This window comes from Pseudophryne corroboree, chromosome 9 (assembly GCF_028390025.1).
Source record: "Pseudophryne corroboree isolate aPseCor3 chromosome 9, aPseCor3.hap2, whole genome shotgun sequence".
Taxonomy (NCBI): domain Eukaryota; kingdom Metazoa; phylum Chordata; class Amphibia; order Anura; family Myobatrachidae; genus Pseudophryne; species Pseudophryne corroboree.
Window position 1 is genome coordinate 332,879,480 of NC_086452.1, and position 16,799 is coordinate 332,896,278.

Here is a 16,799-nt window from a genome sequence, read left to right on the forward strand (position 1 = left end):
CAGGCAGGTGATCCGTGCCAGAGAGAGCCGCGTGGACGATCTCCAGGCCGTAGACTGTGGTGTTAAGGCTGCCGCAGGTCCATGTCCTGGCTGGAGCAGCGAGGTAAGATGGCTCCCTCCTCTCCGGCCTTCTGCTAAATACCCCGCTTGATAAATTCAACTGGCCGGCAAGGCCGGCCAGGTGCTGAAAGGGGGACTGGATTACCTACCGGCAACCTCCCCCTTACCCCCTAGATACATGCTGTTGGGCCGCCTGGCGCCCCTCCCCCTTATCCGGCTGCTGCGCCAGTTCCCAGCACCTTCGCTCCCTGAACCGTGTGGAGTCCTAAGGACCGAGTTTGAGAACCTGTGCTCTAAATTATTTAAGTAAATTAAATATTAAGTTACTATTTCTTGTACAGCAGGTGGGTCACTGTCCTCTCTGGGAAACACATCTGTCAACTGTGTGACAGAGTAACATTATGTAACACGCTGCACTGGAGATGGAAGTGAGACTTTAATTAGTATACACTAGAGAGAAAACCTTTGTTTTACTCCAAGCTCACGCTGATCGTGCGGCGCTTGGCTAACGTAGATAGACATTCTCCTCACCCAATCAGAATGCGCGACACTTGCAGTCTGGCAAATCGATGTCAGAGGGGTACGTCATGACGTAATATGCGTTTGGGTCGGTTTGTCTCCTCAATGATGGCGGGAAGCCGGGGGAGCGCAGCTGCGGAATGATCACGGCAAAGAGCGCACACTAAGGTGGGAGTCAGCTAGGGAACACGTACTTGTGCTGCTCGTGCATATGTGGAGTTGCGGTCACAATGGTGATCACGCTGGCGTATGTATGTATGTATGAAATAACCATCCATGCACTCTGGTATGGAGGGATTATTTTCTGACTTGGTAACTGCTCGGTGCTTGGAGACTAGATATAGTAACCTATTATTGTGCTGGACGCGATGGATCCGATAGTCACTCTCTTACATGCAGAGTTCTAACGTGACTCATGTACTGTCTCTCTACGTATATGCACAGTCATCTAGCTATTCCGTGTACAGTACAAAGCTCTAAACCTGTCATGTATGGTTTCACTACATATATTCAAATAGAGTGACCATATTATCCCTTTTACCTGGGATGCGCATGGATTACACAGGTTCTGTGGCTGATTAAAACCAGCTGAAATGTAGGTTTGAAGTCAGCCAGACAGCCCCAGAACCTGTGTAATCCATGAGCATCCCAGGTAAAATGGATAGGGATAGCCATCGATGATTCAAAATCATCGATGGTTTATGGCCGATGTAGAATACTTTTGCCATCGATGGGGGAGAACCAGATGGTTTCCCTCAGTTGATGGAAAGGTATAACCAAATCCTTTTTTTAAATTTTTTATGTGGTGTCGGGACACGGAGCATAGCTCCGCCCCCAACACCAGCTAAACCCCACCCCTGGTTTTTCATTGGTCTACAGACCTGCCAGAACCTTTCAGTGGTGGCCATCAAGTGGTGCAAACCATCGATGGTTCACCACAGATGGTTTGTGCACCGTCTGGACACCCCACCGATGGCCATCCCTAAAAAGCATAGGTCTGCAAACTCGGTCCTCATTACCCCACACAGTGCATGTTTTTCAGGTCTCCTCACAGAGAGGCAGATTTATTAAGCTCGGTGAAGTGATAAATTGGAAGGTGATAAAAGACCAGCCAATCAGCTACTAACTGTCATTTTTCAAACCCAGCCTGTAACGTGGCAGTTAGGATCTGATTGGCTGGTCCTTTATCACCTTCCACTTTATCACTTCACCGAGCTTAATAAATCTGCCCCAGAATCACAAGTGAAATAATTTGCTCCACCTGTGGACATTTTAAAATGTGTCAGTGAATAATGAGTACACCTGTGCACTTGCTGGGTTACCTGCAAAACATGCACTGTGTGGGGTCCTGAGGATCGAGTTTGAGGACCACTGTTCTAAAGAACCCTGCCAGGTACTAATTCAGTTTGGTGCTGTCACCTAATGCCCAGAGATCCAACTCAGTCAGGTACTGTCTGGGTACATGTGCTGAGATGTAAATTTGTTGTGCTTTTTCTGTACATGCACAGAGAGCTTATCCTGTCTTGCTACAGTACGTGCCCCGGGGGAGATGTACTAAGCCTCTGAGAGAGATAAAGTACCAGCCAATTAGCTCCTAACTGCCATGTTACAAGCTGCATTTGAAAAATGACAGGAGCTGAATGGCTTAGTACATCTGCCCCATGCAGTGCTAAGCCTGCCAGGTTCTGATGTTTCTGCATGCACAGAAATCTGACCCTGTAAAGTGCCCGCCCTCAGCATGCAGAGATCTAATGCTGGCTAAACAATGGATGATATAGTGGCCATTCGATCAAATGGCTGATATATCGCAAGCTGGTCAGTGGGTGTATACAAACTATATGTATGTGAACGACGTTGTTCACATCACGGCGGTTCTGCTGCGCAGATGATGTCCAATATATCTGCAGATATAATGGAGCATCTAGCTGCGGTTTGGGTATGAAATGCATGGCATCCTGACACCGGGTTAAGTATTTTACCCCTCTACACTACCCTAACCCTCTGTTGGTGTCAGCTAGGGCTAAGCAGTAGTATTGGCTACAGATAAACGCCCTAACTACCCCTTCCCCCCTCCCTACTCAGAACACTCCCCCTACGATACCCTCAGGATGTCAGTGTTGCGGGGCCGATCTCCTAAGGGGTGTCAGGATTGTGGTGTCGGTCACATGACTGCTGGCATCTCGACTGCTAGGATGCCGTACGCCTCCCCTAGCTTTGTGTATAGCAGTCCACCGACTGCCTGTACACTTGCTGCAGGGGCTGACTTCACAGCTGTATGGGCAAATTGAAATGCCCGCCCAGCTGGATGTCAGGACCAGTGTTCGCAAAAATGCGCTATAGCGTGTATTTTACGCACTACAGGGAGCAAGGGACCCCATTTTCAAAAAGGAGCGGGTTCCACAGGAGGCACTGACTCTGAATGACCCCAGCCAACAGAAATCCTCAGTCTCTCTCTGTCCAATCACCGCCAGCAGTGTGTCAGCATGGAATTGCCGCCTGAGACCTCCAGGGTGCAGGCCCTGCCAGCACGCTAATCCAGTACAGGCTGAGCTCCATGTAATAACAGCTGCATGATCCTGATTTCCCTCCTGCCGTCAGCAAGCACCTGGAAGCTGTCTGTGGGAGAGCACACAGGCAGTGACAGCGCCAGCAGCACATGTCGGCACGCAGGAAATAGCCACCGAACTGCAGTCTCAGTATGCAACAGCCGCTGGGGGGAGTGCACCTTGCAGTCGGGTCAGTGTGCAGTCAGCAACGCAGCTGAATGGAGCTCTGTTCCCAGGACTATGGACAGCCCGGAGCAGGTGGAGAGCTCAGCTGTAAGCTCAGGCAGGGTCAGCAGCGATCACATGCAGGATGGGTATTTAGTGCTGTGTTGTGGGCAGAAGGTGGAAGTTACAGGAGTGCCCCTAACCTCCTCCTTGCCCTCAGCACTGCCTCTTCCCTACCCCAGCACTGTCTGCCCCTAACCTCCTTTCTCTAATGTCCTAGAGGATGCTGGGACTCCGTAAGGACCATGGGGATAGACGGGCTCCGCAGGAGACATGGGCACTTTAAGAAAGACTTTGACTCTGGGTGTGCACTGGCTCCTCCCTCTATGCCCCTCCTCCAGACCTCAGTTTGATACTGTGCCCAGTGGAGACTGGGTGCATTTCAGGAGCTCTCCTGAGTTTCCTGTAAGAAAGCATTTTTGTTAGGTTTTTTTTTTTTTTCAGGAAGCACTGCTGGCAACAGACTCCCTGCATCGAGGGACTGAGGAGAGAGAAACAGACCCACTTCTCTGAGTTTCAGGGCTCTGTTTCTTAGGCTACTGGACACCATACGCTCCAGAGGGATCGGTACGCAGGTCTCACCCTCGCCGTCCGTCCCAGAGCCGCGCCGCCGTCCTCCTCGCAGAGCCGGAAGAAAGAAGCCGGGTGAGTATGTGAGGAAAAGACCATCTGAGGCGGCAGAAGACTTTTGGATCTTCACTGAGGTAACGCACAGCACTGCAGCTGTGCGCCATTGCTCCCCTTCACCTCACACACTTCGGTCACTGTAAGGGTGCAGGGCGCAGGGGGGGGCGCCCTGGGCAGCAATATAAACCTCTCTTATGGCAAAGATAGATATATACATGTACAGCAGGGCACTGTACATGTATATAAAGAGCCCCCGCCATGTATTAAAAAATTTAAGTGGGACAGAAGCCTGCCGCCGAGGGGGCGGGGCTTCTCCCTCAGCACTCACCAGCGCCATTTTTCTCCACAGCACCGCTGAGAGGAAGCTCCCCGGACTCTCCCCTGCTTGACACACGGTGACAGAGGGTTTTAAAGTAGAGGGGGGGGGGGGGCACATAATTGGCGCATATACACAAAACAGCGCTACTGGGTAAACATACTGTGTTTTTTCCAGGGTCATATAGCGCTGAGGTGTGTGCTGGCATACTCTCTCTCTGTCTCTCCAAAGGGCCTGGTGGGGAACCTGTCTTCAGAAAAGAGCTTCCCTGTGTATTGTGTGGTGTGTCGGTACGTGTGTGTCGACATGTCTGAGGTTGGGGGCTCACCTAAGGAGGAGGGGGAGTTTATGAATGTTAGGTCTCCGGCGGTGCCGACGCCGGACTGGATGGATATGTGGAATGTTTTAAGTGCAAATGTTAATTTATTGCACAAAAGGCTAGACAAAGCCGAAGCTGGGGCACAGTCAGGGAGTCAACCATGCCTGTCCCTATGTCGCCGGGGCCTTCGGGGTCTCAGAAGCGCCCACTATCCCAAATAGTTGACACAGATACCGACACGGATTCAGACTCCAGTGTCGATTACGATGATACAAAATTACAGCCAATGGTGGCTAAATGTATTCGATATATGATTATCGCAATAAAAGATGTGTTGCATATCACTGAGGAACCCCCTGTCCCTGACACGAGGGTACACATGTGTAAGGGAAAGAAACCTGAGGTCTCCTTTCCCTCCTCACATGAGCTGAACGAATTATGTGAAAAAGCGTGGGAAACTCCAGACAAAAAACTGCAGATTCCCAAAAGGATCCTAACAGTGTATCCTTTCCCGTCGCAGGACAGGATACGGTGGGAATCCTCCCCTAGGCTGGACAAGGCCATGACGCGCTTATCAAAAAAGATAGCGCTTCCATCCCAAGATACAGCTACCCTCAAGGATCCTGCTGACCACAAGCAGGAGGTTACCTTGAAGTCCATTTACACACATTCTGGTACGTTACTCAGACCGGCTATTGCGTCGGCCTGGGTTTGTAGTGCTCTAGCAGCATGGACAGATTCCTTATCAACGGATATTGAGACTTGATAAGGATACCATTTTACTGACCCTAGGGCATATAAAAGATGCTGTCTTGTATATGAGGGATGCTCAAAGAGACAGTTTACTGGGTTCCAGGATAAAAGCTATGTCTATTTCTGCTAGGCGTGTCTTATGGACCCGACAGTGGACTGGTGATGCCGACTCCAAGAGGCATATGGAGTTGTTGCCTTACAAGGGTGAGGAATTGTTTGGAGAGGGACTCTCTGACCTCGTCTCCACGGCTACGGCAGGTAAATCAAATTTTTTGCCATATATTCCCTCACAATCTAAGAAAGCGCCTCATTATCAAATGCAGTCCTTTCGTTCCAATAAAAGCAAGAGAGCACGTGGATCGTCCTTTCTTGCCAGAGGTAAGGGCAGAGGGAAAAAGCTGCACAGCACAGCTAGTTCCTAGTAACAGAAGTCCTCCCCGGCCTCTGCAAAATCCACCGCATGATGCTGGGGCTCCCCTGAGGGAGTCCGCTCCTGTGGGGGCACGTCTTCGACTGTTCAGCCACGTCTGGGTCCACTCACAGGTGGATCCATGGGCAATAGAAATTGTTTCCCAGGGTTACAAGCTGGAATTCGAAGAGGTGCCTCCTCGCCGGTTTTTTAAATCGGCCCTACCGAAACACCCCCTGGAAAGGGAGATAGTGTTACATGCGATTCACAAATTGTGTCTTCAACAAGTGGTGGTAGAGGTTCCCCTGCTTCAAAGAGGACAGGGGTACTACTCAACTCTGTTTGTGGTCCCGAAACCGGATGGTTCGATCAGACCCATTTTAAATTTAAAATCCCTGAACCTTTACTTAAAACGGTTCAAGTTCAAGATGGAATCGCTCAGGGCGGTCATCGCCAGCCTAGAAGGGGGAGATTTTTTGGTATCTCTGGACATAAAGGATGCATACCTGCATGTTCCCATATATCCTCCTCATCAGGCGTACCTGAGATTTGCGGTACAGGATTGTCACTACCAAATTTCAGACGTTGCCGTTTGGGCTTTCCACGGCCCCGAGAATTTTCACCAAGGTAATGGCGGAAATGATGGTGCTCCTACGCAAGCAGGGTGTCACAATTATCCCGTACTTGGACGATCTCATAAAAGCGAGATCATGGGAGACGTTGCTGAACAGCGTATCACTTTCACTGAATGTGTTACAGCGACTCGGCTGGATTCTCAATATTCCAAAGTCGCAGCTGAATCCTACAAGTCGTCTGCCCTTCTTGGGCATGATTCTGGACACAGACCAGAAGAGGGTTTTTCTTTCGACGGAAAAAGCGCAGGAACTCATGACTCTAGTCATGAACCTGTTGAAAATAAAACAAGTGTCACTACATCATTGCACTCAAGTTCTGGGAAAGATGGTGGCAACATACGAAGCCATTCCATTCGACAGATTCCATGCAAGGACCTTCCAATGGGACCTATTGGACAAATGGTCCGGGTCGCATCTGCACCTGCATCAGCGGATCACCCTGTCCCCCAGGGCCAGAGTATCTCTCCTGTGGTGGCTAAACAGTGCTCACCTTCTAGAGGGCTGCAGGTTCGGCATTCAGGACTGGATCCTGGTGGCCACGAACGCGAGCCTCCGAGGTTGGGGAGCAGTCACACAGGGAAGACATTTCCAAGGACTTTGGTCAAGTCAAGAGACTTGTCTTCACATCAACATCCTGGAACTGAGGGCCATATACAACGCCCTACGTCAAGCGGAGATCTTACTTCGCAATCGACCAGTTCTGATCCATAGTATCTCTCCTGTGGTTGGCTGCACAGTGCTCACCTTCTAGAGGGTCGCAGGTTCGGCATTCAGCACTGGGTTCTGGTGACCACGGACGCGAGCCTCCGAGGGTGGGGAGCAGTCACACAAGGAAGAAACTTTCAGGGACTGTGGTCAAGCCAGGAGGCTTGTCTGCACATCAACGTCCTGGAATTAAGAGCCATATACAACGGCCTACGACATGCGGAGGCTCTTCTTCGCGACCTACCAGTTCTGATTCAATCAGACAATGTCACAGCAGTGGCTCCTGTGAACCACCAAGGCGGGACAAGGAGCAGAGTCGCGATGGCGGAGGCCACCAGGATTCTTCGCTAAGCGGAAAATCACGTAAGCGCTCTGTCGGCTGTCTTTATTCCGGGAGTGGACAACTGGGAAGCAGACTTCCTCAGCAGACACGATCTCCATCCAGGAGAGTGGGGACTTCATCAAGAAGTCTTTGCAGAGATAACATGTCTTTGGGGAATTCCTCAAATAGACATGATGGCGTCACGCCTCAACAAGAAGCTTTGGAGGTACTGTGCCAGGTCCAGGGACCCTCAGGCAGTAGCGGTAGACGCCCTGGTGACACCATGGGTGTTTCAGACGGTCTATGTGTTTCCTCCTCTTCCTCTCATCGCAAAAGTTTTGAGGATCATAAGACAAAAAAAAAGAGTACAGACAATACTCATTGTTCCAGACTGGCCTCAAAGGGCCTGGTACTCAGATCTTCAGGAAATGATCACAGAAGATCCTTGGCCCCTTTCTCTCAGGGAGGACCTGTTGCAGCAGGGGCCCTGCGTGTTCCAAGACTTACTGCGGTTGCGTTTGACGGCATGGCGGTTGAACGCCGAATCCTAGCTGGGAAAGGTATTCCAGAGGAGGTCATACCTACTCTGATAAAGGCTAGGAAGGAGGTGACGGCGAAACATTATCACCGTATCTGGCGGAAGTATGTCTCTCGGTGTGAAACCAAGAATGCTCCTACGGAAGATTTCCATCTGGGCCGTTTTCTCCACTTCCTGCAGACAGGAGGGATATGGGCCTGAAGTTAGGGCCGAAATCTGTACTCTAATAAAGCCTATCTATATTCTTTCAGAAGGAATTGGCTTCTCTACCAGAAGTCCAGACTTTTGTAAAGGGAGTGCTGCACATCCAGCCTCCTTTTGTGCCCCAAGTGGCACCCTGGGACCTTAACGTGATGTTACAGTTCCTTAAATCTCACTGGTTTGAGCCCCTTCAAACGGTTGAATTGAAATTTCTCACCTGGAAGGTGGTCATGTTATTGGCCTTGGCATCTGCAAGGCGTGTGTCAGAATTGGCGGCCTTGTCTCACAAGAGCCCCTACTTGATTTTTCATGTGGATAGAGCGGAATTGAGGACTCGTCCTCAATTTCTGCCTAAGGTGGTGTCTTCATTTCATATGAACCAACCTATTGTGGTGCCTGTGGCTACGAGTGACTTGGAGGACTCCAAGTACTTGGATGTAGTTAGGTCCTTAAAAATTTATGTAGCTAGGACAGCTAGAGTGAGGAAAACAGAAGCCCTGTTTGTCCTGTATGCGGCCGACAAGGTTGGCACACCTGCTTCTAAGCAGACTATTGCTCGCTGGATCTGTAACATGATTCTGCAGGCTAATTCTACGGCTGGATTGCCGTTACCAAATTCGGTAAAGGCCCATTCCACTAGGAAGGTGGGCTCTTCTTGGGCGGCTGCCCGAGGCGCCTCGGCATTGCAGCTTTGCCGAGCAGCTACTTGGTCGGGTTGAAACACTTTTACTAAATTCTGCAAGTTTGATACCCTGGCTGACGAGGACCTCGCATTTGCTCAGTCGGTGCTGCAGAGTCATCCGCACTCTCCCGCCCGGTCTGGAGCTTTGGTATAAACCCCATGGTCCTTACGGAGTCCCCAGCATCCCCTAGAACGTAAGAGAAAATAAGATTTTAAACCTACCGGTAAATCTTTTTCTCCTAGTCCATAGAGGATGCTGGGCGCCCGTCCCAGTGCGGACTACCTCTGCAAGACTTGTATATAGTTGTTGCTTACATAAGGGTTATGTTACAGTTGGAATCGGTCTTTGACATATACTGTTTTTTGTTCATACTGTTAACTGGTTATGTGTACTCCAGGTTATATGGTATGATTGGTGTGGGCTGGTATGAATCTTGCCCTTAGGTTAACAAAATCCTTTCCTCGTATTGTCCATCTCCTCTGGGCACAGTTCTCTAACTGAGGTCTGGAGGAGGGGCATAGAGGGAGGAGCCAGTGCACACCCATACTAAAAGTTCTTTGTAGGTGCCCATGTCTCCTGCAGAGCCCGTCTATACCCCATGGTCCTTACGGAGTCCCCAGCATCCTCTACGGACTAGGAGAAAAAGATTTACCGGTAGGTTTAAAATCTTATTTTTTCCTCACTGCTCTGTCGGACCTTAATTGTATCTGTGTTTTTGTTTTACTGTTGGCTTGTACAGTGCTATGGACACTTTGTGGTGCATATAAAAAGATGATTTTAATAAAAAAATGGTGGAATATTTAAGATGGCAATTTAATTCTTCAAGCTGTGCCTCCTCAATGGTAACAAGAATGCACTCTGCAACAATGTATGTTTGCTAATTTAGGGGGATATCCTATTAGGCCCAGTAAAACATCGGGTGCGAAAAACTTATGTTTCTCTATCGTCCTTGTGGATGCTGGGGTTCCTGAAAGGACCATGGGGAATAGCGGCTCCGCAGGAGACAGGGCACAAAAAGTAAAGCTTTCCGATCAGGTGGTGTGCACTGGCTCCTCCCCCTATGACCCTCCTCCAGACTCCAGTTAGATTTTTGTGCCCGGCCGAGAAGGGTGCAATCTAGGTGGCTCTCCTAAAGAGCTGCTTAGAGAAAGTTTAGCTTAGGTTTTTTATTTTACAGTGAGTCCTGCTGGCAACAGGATCACTGCAACGAGGGACTTAGGGGAGAAGGAGTGAACTCACCTGCGTGCAGGATGGATTGGCTTCTTGGCTACTGGACATCAGCTCCAGAGGGACGATCACAGGTACAGCCTGGATGGTCACCGGAGCCGCGCCGCCGGCCCCCTTGCAGATGCTGAAGTAAGAAGAGGTCCAGAATCGGCGGCTGAAGACTCCTGCAGTCTTCTAAAGGTAGCGCACAGCACTGCAGCTGTGCGCCATTTTCCTCTCAGCACACTTCACACGGCAGTCACTGAGGGTGCAGGGCGCTGGGAGGGGGGCGCCCTGGGAGGCAAATGAAAACCTTTTTTGGCGAAAAATACCTCACATATAGCCCCCAGAGGCTATATGGAGATATTTAACCCCTGCCAAGATTCACTAAATAGCGGGAGACGAGCCCGCCGAAAAAGGGGCGGGGCCTATCTCCTCAGCACACAGCGCCATTTTCTCTCACAGAAAGCCTGGAGAGAAGGCTCCCAGGCTCTCCCCTGCACTGCACTACAGAAACAGGGTTAAAACAGAGAGGGGGGGCACTGATTTTGGCGATATTGAGATATATATAAAGATGCTATAAGGGAAAACACTTATATAAGGTTGTCCCTATATAATTATAGCGTTTTGATGTGTGCTGGCAAACTCTCCCTCTGTCTCCCCAAAGGGCTAGTGTGGGTCCTGTCCTCTGTCAGAGCATTCCCGGTGTGTGTGCTGTGTGTCGGTACGTGTGTGTCGACATGTATGAGGACGATGTTGGTGAGGAGGCGGAGAAATTGCCTGTAATGGTGATGTCACTCTCTAGGGAGTCGACACCGGAATGGATGGCTTATTTAGGGAATTACGTGAGAATGTCAACACGCTGCAAGGTCGGTTGACGACGTGAGACGGCCGACAAACTATTAGTACCGGTCCAGGCGTCTCAGAAACACCGTCAGGGGCGTTAAAAACGCCCATTTACCTCAGTCGGTCGACACAGACACAGACACGGACACTGAATCCAGTGTCGACGGTGAATAAACAAACGTATTTCTCATTAGGGCCACACGTTAAGGGCAATGAAGGAGGTGTTGCATATTTCTGATACTACAAGTACCACAAAAAAGGGTATTATGTGGGAGTGAAAAAACTACCTGTAGTTTTTCCTGAATCAGATAAAATAAAATGAAGTGTGTGATGATGCGTGGGGTTACCCCGATAGCAAATATTGGCGTTATACCCTTTCCCGCCAGAAATTAGGGCGCGTTGGGAAACACCCCTTAGGGTGATAAGGCGCTCACACGCTTATCAAGTGGCGTTACCGTCTCCAGATACGGCCGCCCTCAAGGAGCCAGCTGATAGGAAGCTGGAAAGATATCCTAAAAAGTATATACACACATACGGTGGTTATACTGCGACCAGCGATCGCCATCAGCCTGGAGATGCAGTGCTGGGTTGGCTTGGTCGGATTCCCTGACTGAAAATATTTTATTCATATAGAGCATTTAATAGGATGCATTCTATATATATGTACGTGAGATGCACAGAGGGATATTTGCTCTCTGGCATCAAGATAAGTACGTTGTCCATATCACCCAGAAGATGTCATGGACACGACAGTGGTCAGGTGATACAGATCCCATACGGCACATGGAAGTATTGCCGTATAAAGGGAAGGAGTTAGTTGGGGTCGGTCCATCGGACCTGGGGACCACGGCAACAGCTGGGAAATCCAACCTTTTTACCCCAAGTTACATCTCAGCTGAAAAAGACACCGTCTTTTCAGCCTCAATCCTTCCTTTCCCATGAGGGCATGCAGGCAAAAGGCCAGTCATATCTGCCCAGACATAGAGGTAAGGGAAGTAGACTGCAGCAGGCAGCCCCTTCCCAGGAAAAGAAGCCCTCCACCGCGTCTGCCAAGTCCTCAGCATGACGCTGGGGCCGTGCAAGCGGACTCAAGGTGGGGGGGTAGTCTCAAGAGTCTCAGCGCGCAGTGGGATCACTCGCAGGTTGACCCCTAGATAGTACAAGTATTATCCCAGGGGTACAGATTGGAGAGTCGAGACATCTTCTCCTCGCAGTTTTCTGAAGTCTGCTTTACCAACGGCTCCCTCCGACAGGGAGGCAGCATTGGAAACAATTCACAAGCTGTATATCCAGCAGGTGATAATCAAAGTACCCCTCCTACAACAAGGAAAAGGGTATTATTTTTCCACACTATATTGTGGTACTGAAGCCAGACGGCTTGGTGAGACATAGTCTAAACTGAAATCTTTGAACACTTACATAAAAGGTTCAAATCGAGATGGAGTCACTCAGAGCAGTGATAGCGAACCGGAAAGAAGGGGACTATATGGTGTCCCTGGACATCAAGGATTACCTCCATGTCCAAATTTGCCCTTCTCAACAAGGGTACCTCTGGTTCGTGGTACAGAACTGTCAATATCAGTTTCAGACGATGCCGTTTGAATTATCCACGGCACCCCGGGCCTTTTACCAAGGTAATGGCCGAAAAGATGTTTCTTCAAAGAAAAAAGGCATCTAAATTATCCCTTACTTGGACGATATCCTGAAAAGGGCAAGTTCCAGAGAACAGTTGGAGGTCGGAAGAGCACTATCTAAAGTAGTTCTACGACAGCACGACTGGATTCTAAATATTCCAAGAATCGCAGCTGTTTTCCGACGATACGTCTGCTGTTCCTAGGAATGATTCTGGGCATAGTCCAGAAAAAGGTGTTCCTCCGGGAGGAAAAAGCCAAGGAGTTATTCGACCTAGTCAGAAACCTCCTAAAACCAGGCCAAGTATCAGTGCATCAATGCACAGGAGTCCTGGGAAAAATGGTGGCTTCTTACGAAGCGATTCCATTCGGCAGATCTCAGGGGATTTGCTGGACGAATGGTCCGGATCGCATTTTCAGATGCATCAGCGGATAATCCTGTCTCCAAGGACAAGGGTGTCTCTTCTGTGGGGGCTGCAGAGTGCTCATCTTTTAGAGGGCAGCACACTCAGCATTCAGGACTGTGTTCTGGGGACCACGGATACCAGCCTGAGAGGCTGGGGAGTAGTCACACAGGGAAAAAATTTCCAAGGAAGTGTGGTCAAGTCTGGAGACTTCTCTCCACATGAATATACTGGAGCTAAGGGCAATTTACAATGCTCTGAGCCTAGGAAGACTCCTGCTTCAAAGTCAACCGGTGCTGATCCAGTAGGACATCATCATGGCGGTCGCCCACGTTATCAGACGGGGCGACACAAGAAGCAGGAGGGCAATGACAGCAAGGATTCTTCGCTGGGCGGAAAATCATGTGATAACACTGTCAGCAGTGTTCATTCCGGGAGTGGGCAACTGGGAAGATTTCCTCAGCATAAATGAATTCCACCCGGAAAAGTGGAAACTTAATCTGGAAGTTTCCACATGATTGTAAACCGTTGGGAAAGACCAAAGGTGGTTATGATGGCGTCCCACCTGAAGCGCCAGGTCAAGAGACACTCAGGCAATAGCTGGGACGCTCTGGTAACACCGTCGGTGTACCAGTCGGTGTATGTGTTCCATCCTCTGCTTTTCATACCCAATGTATTGAAAATGATAGGAAGGAGAGGAGTAAGAACTATACTCGTGGCTCCGGTTTGGCCAAGAAGGACTTGGTTCCCGGAACTTCAAGAGATACTAAGAAGGGTCTTGATTCGGCAAGAACCGTGTCTGTTCCGGGACTTACCGCAGCTGCGTTGACGCCAAGGCGGGTGAACGCCGGATCCTAAGGGAAAGAGGCATTCCGGAAGAGGTCATCCCTACCCTGGTCAGAGCCAGGAAGGAGGTGACCGCACAACATTATCACCACTTAGGTGAAAATATGTGCCAGGGTGTGAGTCCAGGAAGGCTCCACGGAAGAATTTCAACTAGGTTAATTTCTACATTTCCTGCAAACAGGAGTGTCTATGGGTCTCAAATTGGGTCCATTAAGGTTCAAATTTCGGCCTGTTGATTTTCTTCCAGAAAGAAATTGGCTTCAGTTCCTGAAGTCCAGAAGTTGTTAAGGGAGTACTGCATATACAGCCCCTTTGATGTCTCCAGTGGCACTGGGCGATCTCAACGTAGTTTTGGGATTCCTAAAAAATCACATTGGTTTAAACAACTCAAATCTGTGGATTTGATTTATCTCACATGGAAAATGACCATGCTGTTGGTCCTGGCCTCGGCCAGGCGAGTGTCAGAATTGGCGGCTTTATCTCACAAAGCCATATCTGATTGTCCATTCGGACAGAGCAAAGCTGCGGACTCGTCCCCAGTTTCTCCTTAAGGTGGTGTCAGCGTTTCACCTGAACCAGCTTATTGTGGTACCTGCGGCTACTAGGGACTTGGTGGACTCCAAGTTGCTGGATGTTATCAGGGCCCTGAAAATATAGTTTCCAGGTTGGCTGGAGTCAGGAAATCTGACTTGCTGTTTATCCTGTATGCACCCAACAATGCTGGGTGCTTCTGCTTCTAAGCAGTCGATTGCTCGTGGGATTGGTAGCACAATTCAACTTGCACATTCTGTGGCAGGCCTGCCACAGTCTAAATCTGTTAAGGCCCATTCCACAAGGAAGGTGGGCTCATCTTGGGCGGCTGCCCGAGGGGTCTCGGCATTACAACTTTGCCGAGCAGCTACGTGGTCGGGGGAGAACACGTTTGTAAAATTCTACAAATTTGATACCCTGGCAAAAGAGGACCTGGAGTTCTCTCATTCGGTGCTGCAGAGTCATCCGCACTCTCCCGCCCGTTTGGGAGCTTTGGTATAATCCCCATGGTCCTTTCAGGAACCCCAGCATCCACAAGGACGATAGAGAAAATAAGAATTTACTTACCGATAATTCTATTTCTCGGAGTCCGTAGTGGATGCTGGGCGCCCATCCCAAGTGCGGATTATCTGCAATACTTGTACATAGTTATTGCTAACTAAATCGGGTTATTGTTGTTGTGAGCCATCTTTTCAGAGGCTCCGCTGTTATCATACTGTTAACTGGGTTCAGATCACAGGTTGTACAGTGTGATTGGTGTGGCTGGTATGAGTCTTACCCGGGATTCAAAATTCCTCCCTTATTGTGTACGCTCGTCCGGGCACAGTACCTAACTGGAGTCTGGAGGAGGGTCATAGGGGGAGGAGCCAGTGCACACCACCTGATCGGAAAGCTTTACTTTTTGTGCCCTGTCTCCTGCGGAGCCGCTATTCCCCATGGTCCTTTCAGGAACCCCAGCATCCACTACGGACTCCGAGAAATAGAATTATCGGTAAGTAAATTCTTATTTTTTCGTGAATTTTCCCGATGTTTCACCGTTTTTTTTAAATTTTTATAGGCTATCCAGATTTATCGCCTGTAGAAAAAAAAATGCCCCTTCTCCCGAAAACACACAGGTTCACTGAAACCTGTGTGTTTTCTGTAGAAACAGCCCTGTTTCGCACGGAAACGGGGCCCTTTCTGGGGATTTAGTTTCGCCTGCCTCGAGGAGCAGGACAACATGCAGCGTCCCATGCCCACTGCAGCAGCACAGGCTGGGACTGCAGGCATCCGGAAGCTGTCCTCGGCGCGGTGACCCCCGGCAGAGAAGCCGGGGCAGCGCCGTGACCACATCCCCCCTCTCCTCCGCCCCCGGCAGCGGTCACGTGACGGGGAAGCGGCCATGTGACCAGGGGAGCCGGAGGAGCAGCGCTGCACCAGACGCTGTCAGAAGCCGCCACCCGGTGCAGCTTCAGGTAACCCCCGATAAGCCATCGCTCGTGCTGGCTTATCAGGGGTAATAGGATAGCCCTCGGCGGGACAAATAGTCCCGTAATTTACTGGGGCTAATTGGATATCCTCCTCAGACTTGCACTCAATAGAGTTGCCCCAGAAAATGAGCATAGAGCGCTGTACTAAAAGTTCATGTCAGCATCCTGACATAATGGTTGAAAACTGAATTGTCTCCTGAGGTTCTCAGTTACATAATTACCACTTTTTAGTTCTATTTGTATATGCTCATAGATGAAGTGCTCCTTTTTTAGAATGCTCTTACATTGTTAGTGTACATTTAAATGTATTCTGTTTTCACCCACTTCACATTCACACATTTGCTTTAATCCAGGTTTTGGCTTTGTTTGAAAATAATATAAAATGATTGCTTACTTCTTAAGGAACACACCCAAAGAAGGTTTACCCAATCTATTGCCTTCTTAGGCTATGTACACATCAGTGCGATGTCCGCACGATGCGACATAGTCTGCAATGGGGTCCTGACAATGTCTGCTGCATCGGGGTAAGGGGGGGAGGAGCAGTGCAATGCTGCATTCAGCAACGTGGCCCACGTAGGCAATATCGCACGTCAGGCCAGCTTGGATGCCCAGATTTAGTAACAGAAATATTACCTTGTCAGATCTTTCTGCACGCACAAGCATATAAATAAAAAATATATTACACATACACAGATTTTAATATACATCTTGGACATGGTGATTGTCTTAAGTTGGGTTGATGCTGAGCATTATGTTGTCCGATCTGGCGGATCAAGCCAACTTATCGCTCACAAATATGCATATTGGGCATGTATGCCCGATATGTGGGTGCCCGCTGTCGCTAGCGACTTCGTCAGGCCTGGCAATATTGCTAGTGACAACATATATGCTAATGAAGGGCGAAACAGTGATCGTTCTGTCCTTCATTAACATTGTGCAATGTTTACCCAGCTTCCGATATGTCGGGCTGGGATATATCAGCTGGGTACACATTGCCCCAGTGTGTAT

General features: G+C 49.5%; 1 protein-coding gene across 11 annotated transcripts in view; it reads left to right on the forward strand.

The window, feature by feature from the left end:
- Nucleotides 1–629: 629 nt before the first annotated feature.
- The window catches only part of HMGXB4 (HMG-box containing 4), a 148,764-nt gene continuing 132,594 nt past the window's right edge, over nt 630–16,799 (forward strand). For 4 of the 11 annotated variants that reach the window (XM_063940574.1, XM_063940579.1, XM_063940573.1 and 1 more), the window contains exon 1: nt 630–747. Coding sequence is in view for 3 of the 11 variants with exons in the window: in XM_063940570.1 (XP_063796640.1) it covers nt 791–834 (44 nt within the window). In the remaining 8 variants the exon portion in view is untranslated. The other 7 variants (XM_063940571.1, XM_063940576.1, XM_063940572.1 and 4 more) reach the window with 5 other exon arrangements.